This window comes from Ailuropoda melanoleuca, chromosome 13, assembly GCF_002007445.2.
Source record: "Ailuropoda melanoleuca isolate Jingjing chromosome 13, ASM200744v2, whole genome shotgun sequence".
In the NCBI taxonomy this organism is placed as follows: domain Eukaryota; kingdom Metazoa; phylum Chordata; class Mammalia; order Carnivora; family Ursidae; genus Ailuropoda; species Ailuropoda melanoleuca.
The window spans coordinates 70,117,158-70,126,351 of NC_048230.1; the positions used below are offsets into that span (position 1 = coordinate 70,117,158).

General features: G+C 51.8%; 1 protein-coding gene across 1 annotated transcript; it reads right to left on the bottom strand.

The window, feature by feature from the left end:
- Positions 1-1,521: 1,521 nt before the first annotated feature.
- On the bottom strand, positions 1,522-8,063 carry BPIFA1 (BPI fold containing family A member 1). Its single transcript, XM_002918266.3, has 9 exons — positions 8,026-8,063; positions 6,370-6,544; positions 6,046-6,205; positions 4,501-4,608; positions 4,208-4,357; positions 3,237-3,321; positions 2,554-2,617; positions 2,113-2,188; positions 1,522-1,694 (listed from the first exon to the last, which is right to left on the bottom strand). Exons 2-8 carry the CDS (start codon positions 6,527-6,529, stop codon positions 2,148-2,150), a joined length of 768 nt encoding a protein of 255 aa, XP_002918312.1. The 5' UTR covers positions 6,530-6,544; positions 8,026-8,063; the 3' UTR covers positions 1,522-1,694; positions 2,113-2,147.
- Between the last annotated feature and the right edge of the window lie 1,131 nt (positions 8,064-9,194).

Below are 9,194 nucleotides of genomic sequence, written 5' to 3' on the forward strand. Positions count from 1 at the left end.
GATTCTTGGGACCTCAGCCAAGGGGGACACTCAGTATTGATCTAATGTCTGCGCAAAAAAGCACTTGAGAGTAACTCATGCCTGGACTCTCTTCAAACCCAGTCACGTCCTAATTGTTGGTTTCCAGTCTGGAAGGCCCTTCTGCGCTTCAGGTCACCGACTAGGTAGACAGACATTCACAATGATCATTCAGCTGCTTATGAAATGTAACTATTCATCCCGAGCCCAAAGATACTCCACTTCTGTGAACGTGGAAGATGCTTCCTTCCCTCCCCTCACCAGAACGCAGGTGCTGGTTTCCTACGATAAATCTGGCAGTTCTGAACTGTAGGACTGTCTTCCCACAATGCCAGGTTGGCTGGTGACAGCAGTAGGTGGGGATGGTGGTAGGTCTGGACACGATGAGAGATGTTTGATGGGGGTTGAGAAACACCAGCCTGAATCTGCTCATTCTTACAAGGTCAGTGGGGTCTCCCAGAGCACAAGGGACAAGGTTTTCTGTGATGTCTGGGATGTTTCAGTCCTTGATTTTTGTCATACTGTGTAACTTGTGTAAGTCATTCACATATGTATCCCAAGGCTTCAATACCCTCATCTGTGGAGTGAAATAGTTGGGCTAGTCCTCTAAGGGCCTCAAACAATGATAGCATATTTAGTCTTTATTCGGGGGGACAACCTCCCCCAGCTTGGGTAGCCCTGTTCTTTATTCTTGTTTCCAATTTTTCATAAATCTTATTTCCATTCAGTCTCAACTTCTTTCATCCTTTTCTGTTCCTAAAAACCAGGCATCTTCCTCCAGAAATAGGACTCACACTTGGCATCAGTAACCTTATCATATGCTTCTCCAATGACCCTTCTTCATGGCTACGAGCAGTGAACACCTTGGACCTGTTTGTCCTTCCTCCTACACTTCCTCTTTGTCATCTTTCTCATCCTCTTGCTGAGAAAACAGCAAAGAAGTCAGTATGACTGGATGCCAGTGAGCAAAAGAGGAGTGGCAGGTGACCTGTGTATCCATCGGATTCCTGGATGTCTCCGCCGGGGCTCCCAGGCACTTCCATGCAGCACGGCCACAGCTGAAGGCATCATCTTCCTGCCGGAAACAGCTCATCCTCCCACATCCCCAGTTACCTTCAGGCTCCCCACCTGAGACATGGACAGCAACCTGCACGTCCTGCTCCCCCACCTACGCCCAGGCCCACTCCTGAACATCTCTCAGATCTGCCATTTCACTTCTTGTGTGGCAGACTTGCGTGTCGTCATCTCTGCCTGGAGGGTTATATATACCCTCAACCCCTTGTCCACCCCTCCTAGGGACCCCAGAGCAGTCACTCTGAAATGCCCACTCATCTGAACATCTCCCTGTCTAGCTTAAGACCATCAAGTTCTACAGTGTAAGGTCTGAACTCTATTCTCTGGCTCCAACCATCCAAGCCAGGACTCTTTCCAATCTATTAGCCCTCGAATAGGGGGAAGAATGACAAGGCCCCCGGTGCAGAGAAAGAGCAACTTTATTTGGTAAGGAACATGGGCTATAACACATGCATGGTGGGAAAGGGGAGAGAGCAGTTTCCTTGGAGAGAAGGCTGCTCTGGTCCCCAGATAGTGGCCGTGTCACTGTCCAGGACATGGGTCCGCCTTCTGTGAGCCCTCAGCAGCTGGGCAGAGAGTGGATTGAGCAGCAGAAAATGGTTCTGTTGGGAGAAGCCCCCAGTCAGAATGGAGACTCGAGGTCGCGGACTCTTGTTGGCACTGGCCCATCATCAGACCTGCCCTCCAGAGGATGGGGAGGAGGCTGAGCCCTTAGGCTAGGGGTCTTGTCTCAGCCTCAAGAGGAGCCCAGGCCTGTGTTTGAGTGAGTGTGTGTCTTTGCATCCACCTGTCTGTGTGTGTGTGTGTGTGTCCACAGCCATGTGTGTTTCTCTGTGTAGCTGTGTGGTGGTGCGGCCTGCCACCTCCGTCAGCATTTCTGTAGACTTCTCTGTGCATCCCTCCATCTGTCTGTGTGGCTGTTTATCTCTCTCTTCGGATGTCACTGTCCCGAGCCCTCTCCTGCCCCCTGCCAGGAGAAGAGCAGCACCCAAATCCTGGGGATTGGGGAATAGTACTCACCAGTTCAGAAAGGCTGGGTCCCTTTCCTGGAAGGCTTAGACCTCAGTGACAAATTCCACCCCATGGATCAGTAAGTCTGGAGGATGCAGACCAGAATGATGGTCTCAGTGTGCAGGAGTTGAGGGATGTCCCACACTCCCCCTGAGTCCAGGGGCTGGGGAACGGGAACTCTGGTGATCCCACTAAGCTCAGGCCAAGCTTGGCAGGGGCAGGACCTCCTTCCACCAACCAGCTCAGCTTTTCTCAGTGCCAGGGCTGATGGGGAAGGCAGGGCCCAACCTTCAACATTATCTGGATAATTCAAGGCAAAAGAGAAACCTGAAATGGGGAGATCTGAGGCTGGAGGGATCTAGCTCTCTCCTACGGTGTGCAGGAACAGAGCTCTTTGGGAGAAATCACTGCTTCTGAAGAGGGAGAGACGCCTTCGGAGGGGGGACTTACCAGCGATGGAATGCACCAAGGTGACGTCCAGCTGGCTGAGAACCTCATTGACCAGAGGGCAGACCTGATCCAGGGGCAGAGAGAGGCATTGGGCAAAGCGGCACCTGGAGGGCGGCCCTGGGAGCAGCAGCAGCCCCAGGATGGATTCTCTGGGGGAGATTTTCTATCATTCTTCTGTGTCTGAGAGTGTTTGGCTCTAAACAGTCTCACAGATGGATGCTTACACATTCACACAGGCAGAAGGAGAAATGGAAGGCATGTATGTGAAGCGCCCAGTCATACATGGAGCCAGCGTTCGCTGTGGGATGTGACACCTGTTTCTAAATAAGGTCAACTGCTCCAGGAGGGGTGAGTTTCTAGGTGTAGGAGGCACCCAAGCCTAGGCTGGAAGAGCGCCTGTCGGCAGCCATAGTGGGAGTGGACTGGAGCTTCTGGGGGCCGGGGCCAGTCCATTTCAGCATAGTTTGGACATGCACAAGGCCTGGCCCAGAGCAGGACCCAATCAGTGCGTTTTGAAGGATGGAAGGAAGAAACATGGCTAGATGAATCAGTGGATAGACAGACTGATGGCTGGAATATACATATCAAACTGAGGGGTTCAGAAAAGCTTACTCCAGGGGCTGCTTTCAACCTGAGGAGCTCTAAGACCCAAGGATTGGGAGCTGCCGCGTTTACCCCCTTACCTTGGCCTGTACCAGCTCAGGAAGGACATCGTTTAAGACGCTGCTGAGACTGTTGACAAGGCTTTGAACAGGGAGGGGAGCAAATCTGAAAGAGAAAATCCAGGGGGCGGTACAGAAGCCTGGGGCTGCTACAGAGAAGCCTTCAGAGGGGCCACCGTGCTCACATCAGTCTCAGCACTAAGTGACTGAAATGGGGCCTTGTTCATCCACACCGTTGTGCAGGCAAACACCAGGGGGCCTGTCCAAAGCGAGTGGTGTCCCACACAGCAGTGCACACTGTGGGCGTGTGTAGGAGAAACACATAGTTCCCATTTACAGTGGGCACTCAGTGAGACTTTGTAGACTGTATAAATGGATGACAGTGCTTAGTATGTAGTTGTCATGAGGACTCGATGAGATGATACACGCGAAACACAATATATGTGTCTAGTGAACGCTAACCATGGTGGACAGCTCCGACATATTATGCGTGACTCATTCTCCCCTGTGACGGAGAACTGAAATAAGGAATCCAGGTAGGCTGCAGAGCTGTTTTACCCCATACTGGGACACAGCACTTCCACGCCTGTTATCTTAGTGGATTCACTCAGGAACCGCAATGTAGCTCCGTATTACAGTTATCTGAGTAAGCGGAGTCTCTAGCTGGGGAAGCCCTGCCCAGGTTCACACAAGAACCGCTCCACATGTCCACATGCCCCTCTGGTCAATGGGCTTGAATTCAGATTTTTTATGGTCTATGAGCATAAAATCTGTCAGCCCGGCCTGAGAAGAGATAAATGGCTATTTACCCATCCATTTACCCATCCATCCATCCATCCATCCATTCATCCATCTTCCCTCCCTCCTATTCCTCTTCCCACCCTTCCATCCTTCCACTCATCTGTACTCCCATTGTTCCATTTTCCCAGCCATCCACCCACCATCCCATCGATATTGTCTCTGGGCAGGAGAAGCCACCCCTCTGGCCTTACCCATTAAGCAGGGAGATTTGCAGCCTCCCAGGGGAGTGAGTGCAGTCACCAAGAACCAGGTGAATCTTCCCCTGTTCATTTTTCACAGCTAGAATTTCGGCAGTGATGTTTAGCTTCACAGCCAGCTTTAGCAGACGTCCGGCCAGGGGCCTGCAGAGGAAAGGGTGCTGCGTCTGCATCGGAGTTGAAGGCTCATGCCTGTCAGACTCCAACACCCCCCTTATGGCTACCCAGGGTCACCAGGGTCTCCTTTGGTGAGCCACCCTCATCTCCCCCCCCAGGGGCCCACTCACGTATTCACATTGAGGGTTATGCCCAGAGGGATGGTGGCATAGAGATGATGACCATCGGGGCTCTGCACAAGGCCTAGTTCCAGCAGCTGGGGATTAGTGATCTTCACACTGACCATGGAGCAACATTGGAGGGAGGATTATTAGTTCCTTCAGCCCCAAACCTAGAAATTACCTTGCACCCAAGAGTACTCATCCCAGATGAGGAGTTTCCCATGAGGTGGGAAGAGGGAGACATGAGGGGCATCTTGTGGCAGCACATGCCATTGTTTCCCAACCTCTGCCCTGGGTCAGATCCTGACACACCATGGCCCTCTCCTCATCTCAAGTCCCTGAGGTATTCCAGGGTGGAGGCTGTGTCTGGCTTATATTTGCACCCTGCATGCCAGTCAGAGAAGGGGCCTACTTCATATTGGTTGACTTTGAGGTGGGATGTGTGAGTAGGCAGATGCATAGGAGAGTAGCTGGTTAGATGGAAGGGAAGATGGACAAATGGATGGATTGATAAGTGGATGAGGGGATGAGGTATGGGCAAGTGGAGTAAGTCCCTCACAAACATTTATGGGTAGGAATCACTTCTCCTACCATAACCTTCAGTGGCAGGTCAGTCAATAATGGTTACCATGGAGATCAAGGAGCAGGAAGTAGGAGAGAATGGAGACAGGATGGAAGCAAGCGTCTTCCATGAGCCAACCTCACAACTACTGTGCCAGGTGATCACATCGCTTCCAGTCCTCCCATCAATTTTTCTCTGTGGGTACCGTGATCTGCATTTTATAGATGGAGAAACCAAACCCAGAGATACTGAGTGCCCTGTGCCCTGTGCCCTGTCACCCAGCATGTACGTGGTGCATTTGGAAATCAAACTCAAGGCTATATGTCTGTCTCCAAGTCAGGGGCAAGCATCCAGGTGGGTAGGAGTCTTAGAAATGGCTTTGATCCAGCCCTATCAAGGACCCAGACTTTGCCAGCTCCCTGGCATCAAGCTTCCCAGTATTGCTACTTTCTTAGAGAGCTCTCAGGTGTCTCATGGGAAACCCCACATCAGACCGTTCACTGGGCATTACATTGAGGATGTCATTGAGCAGGGTAGCTTACACTTTCTTGCTTCCATCAGAGGCCACCTGTGCTCTCCACGGGTGAGGAGAAGAGAATTACCACGGTGCGGTGGAAAAGCCTTTGCTTTGGACTTAAGTAAATTAGAGTTCGGTCCCTGGCTGTGCATTACTCTAGTTGTGTGAGCACAGGCACCTTTCTGTGCTTCAGTTTTGCCATCTGAAATTGGAGATTATTAATTACACCTTAAAGGGTTGTCATGAGGGTTATAGATAGATGCCGGGGACTCAAGATAATGCTTCAGGACTGGGGGCAATCACTGGTTCAAGAGGACTGGTGTTCCTTGCCAGGCTGTGGGAAGGGTCTCACACTGAGTCCTGACCTCACGTTCAGACCACCTCTGTCCCTCCTCCAGGGCCACTGCATGGGGCTCCCAGGTCTCCATCAGAGGTTCTCTGGTGGGAGTGGGGACCAAGGCCTATGACTACTCACTCAACAATATTGTTCAGGAGAGGGACCACTGAAGTCACTTTCCCAAGCAGGCCCCCAAGCAGGCCAGCAGAAGTACCTCCTCCAGTCTTCAGGATGTTCAAGAGTGGAAGGTTTTCGAGAATGCCCAGCAGACCCTCAGAGAGCAGGCCATTGCTGAGGGCTAAAAATGGGCATAGGTTTAGATCCTTGGGGGCCAAATCTGATAATTCCAGATCCTCAGCCCCTCTCCCCCAATCATCCCTGCCTCCCTCCCCACACTGAACAATTGGACACACACACACACATACACAGACCTGAAAGAGGTTGTCACAGACTCTCACTTACCATCTGTTAAGCTTCCAGCAAGATCTGTGGGACTTGGGTCCTGGGCTGGAGTCCCCTCCAAAAGCAGGGTCTGGTCCAGGGGCAAGGGCAGGGCGTTCAGCAGGGCTGTGGTCTGGGCCAGCAGCCCGCAGAAGACAATGAGGCCCCCAATTTGAAACATCTTCTCTCTTGGTATCTGTGGACAGAATGGTGGGTCCAGTGTAGCACGGCTATCAGAGAGGAACCCATCCACCATCTGCTCCCGATCTCCAGAACTCCAGGGAGTGAATAGCAGTAGCTGGCACTACTCAGCTTTTCTCCTGGGCCAGCGTCAGGCTGAGCACTCCATGCTCAGTAACTGATTTCGTTGTAACCGCCCCTAAGACGTGGGCGCTCATCACCTGCAGTGCACAGGTGAGGAGAGGGCAGTCTGTGAGTTAGGTGACTTTCCCCAAGGCTGTAAGCACGCATCAGGGATAGAATTTGAACCCAGATCTGTCTGACCCAGAGGCCTCTGTTTAAATTAAACTGCCATCAGATTTACTCTCCATTCATCTGGCCTTGCTTGCAATGACCTGAATCATTGCCTCTAGTTTTCACTCTCAGGCAAAGCAAATGAAAAGGCTAAGGGACTGAACTGCTTTGCCATTATCCCCATTAAGGCTTTGGCCCGGTTGTAGCCTGTGATGGTTTGTGGAAGCCCTTTTAAATCACGGAATATCAGAGATTGCATGGCCACAGCCACCATTTCATCCAGACCAATGCTGGAGAGATCTTGGGGCCATTCAAAGTCGTCATTGCATCAGGGGAATCAGGGAGCCAGAGAGGGGTAGTGATTTTCCCAAGGTCACACTGCGACTTGATGGCAGAATTGTGATTGGAGATAGGTCTCTGACCCCTCCAGACATACTCACTGTCTTTTCTATACCTTTCTCTTCTCCCGCAAGCTAACTTGAACAAAGTTTGGGGGCAACCTCTGACATCTGGCTGCCTTTTGCACTGTTCCCTCCCAGGTATCACCAGCCTTCTCCTAGGTCTATCAGGTAGCCAGCAAAGGTGCTGAAAGCTTCTTGGGCAAAATTCCATCAAGTGGCTAGTTCAGCCAAAGACCCACTCTCATTGCTGTGGCTGGCTGGAATTGAAAGGGCTTTTTGGTACAAAGAGCCAGTTGTGGCCTCCCTGGGGAGATAAACTTAGATTGTGTTCTCTGAATGTCTTTTGGGAATCAGACCTTTTATATATATTTTTCGTCCCAGAAAAATGCATCAAAATGTACAAAATGGGGTGGATTTAGGAGGTTTGCGGATGGTGGTCTGAATCCACAATGGCAACCTCAAGTTAAAACTCGCGCCGTAGAGATTTGGATTTAGGGTAAGGAGCGCGTGCTCACGAGCGAACCCTAACACGGGATTTCGGCAGTGTGCTCCTGCAGCCGCGCTCTCCCCATCCCCATCAAATCCTCTCTTCTACTTTTCCACATGCAAACCTTTCATCGATGGCACCGGTCTCTCAGGGAAGCAGAGTGAATGGCTGTTCCCATTCCCCTGATAATCCCTCTGAAAAAGACCCCCGACAAGCAATCCTAAATGCAGCCAGCCAGTGCCCATCCCGCAGCAAGGAGCCCGGCAGCCCTGCCGCTGAGGGCGGCGGAGTGGGCATGGGGCAGGAAGGTCTCACCCGGCTTCTCGGAGGTCCTGGTGGCTCTCCTGCTTGCCTCTTCCCTCTCCTGCTCGCTTCTGCCGTGGAGCTAGCATCTTTTATAGTGTGCAGATCAGGAAATGTGCGATCGGGTGATGGGTTTCTAGATAATTCAGAATTCTGCGATCTGGTGGTGTCTTTCAGGGCTCTCCAAAGTAAATAATTGCCAATCACATTAGTAGGTGGGACAGTTAAGCCACTTGATGGGCAAGTTAAACAGAGAAAAACTTGAGATGGGGATGTTACTCAAGACTTCATGGTTTCCTGAGCAGGGCTGAGGCGGGGGGCCCGTGCTCCCAGGCGGCCTGTCAGATCACGTTTGGAATGCAGGGAGAGGCGGCCCGTGGCAGCCTGAGAGCAGGCCGTTCCTGGTTCAATTCTTTTTCTCCATTTGGAGGATTCTTGTGCCCAAAATGTTAAAAGATTCAAACTGCCTCTGACTTTCCTATATCTGGGGTCTCTTGCAGGACAGTCGTGTGCAGGGGGCTGTCCATCCTCATCAGAACCGTGCGAGGGAGGGCATGCTGCTCTCCCTCTTTGCAGAGCAGAAAACGGAGGCACAGCGGGGCAAGTGCCCTAAGATAGGATGGGGCAGAGTCAGAACTTCTCGTATTGGATGATTGCAGTGAAACACTGTCAACAGCTAACACTTGCCGAGCTCTTGCTGAATGCCAGCTCGGCTTTGTTTTCCACAGATGGCATCCCCACGAATCCTCCCAGGGGTGTGGGCTGGGAACGAGTACCCCTCTTTTACAAGAGGAAAACTGAGGCTTTGTGGTGCGAGGGGACACGTCCGGATGCGCACAGCGGGCCTAGGGCCAGTGCCTTCACACTGCAGTCCGTTCTCCGAATCGCTGTGCCGGGACATGAAGACGCCTTCCATACCCTCACTGTCCATTTTGCTTTCCTGCATGTCATGACCCATGAAATTTCACGTTTATACCCTGGAGAAGTCGTTCCGGGTTGCCAGGCCTGAAGGATGCAGTGGCATCCTGGTTTCTACCTTTACCCTTTTTCTTTCCTTCCCCAAGTGAGGTAATTAATAAGCCATTTGTCCCACCACTCGGGTTTTGAATCCGTTTTGCAGCTGAAACCTTTGAGACATGGAGAGATCAAGGTCTTAGACTGGTGAGAGCGGCTCTTGCCCT

Excerpts from the sequence above, each read along its gene's own strand:
- BPIFA1 (XM_002918266.3), bottom strand. The coding sequence starts at position 6,529 with ATGTTTCAAATTGGGGGCCTCATTGTCTTCTGCGGGCTGCTGGCCCAG. Across the intron at positions 4,609-6,045 it reads CTCCTGAACAATATTGTTGA|TGTGAAGATCACTAATCCCC; the intron begins GTGAGTAGTCAT and ends CTCCATGGTCAG. Across the intron at positions 2,618-3,236 it reads CTGAGCTGGTACAGGCCAAG|GTCTGCCCTCTGGTCAATGA; the intron begins GTAAGGGGGTAA and ends CCCCTGGATCAG.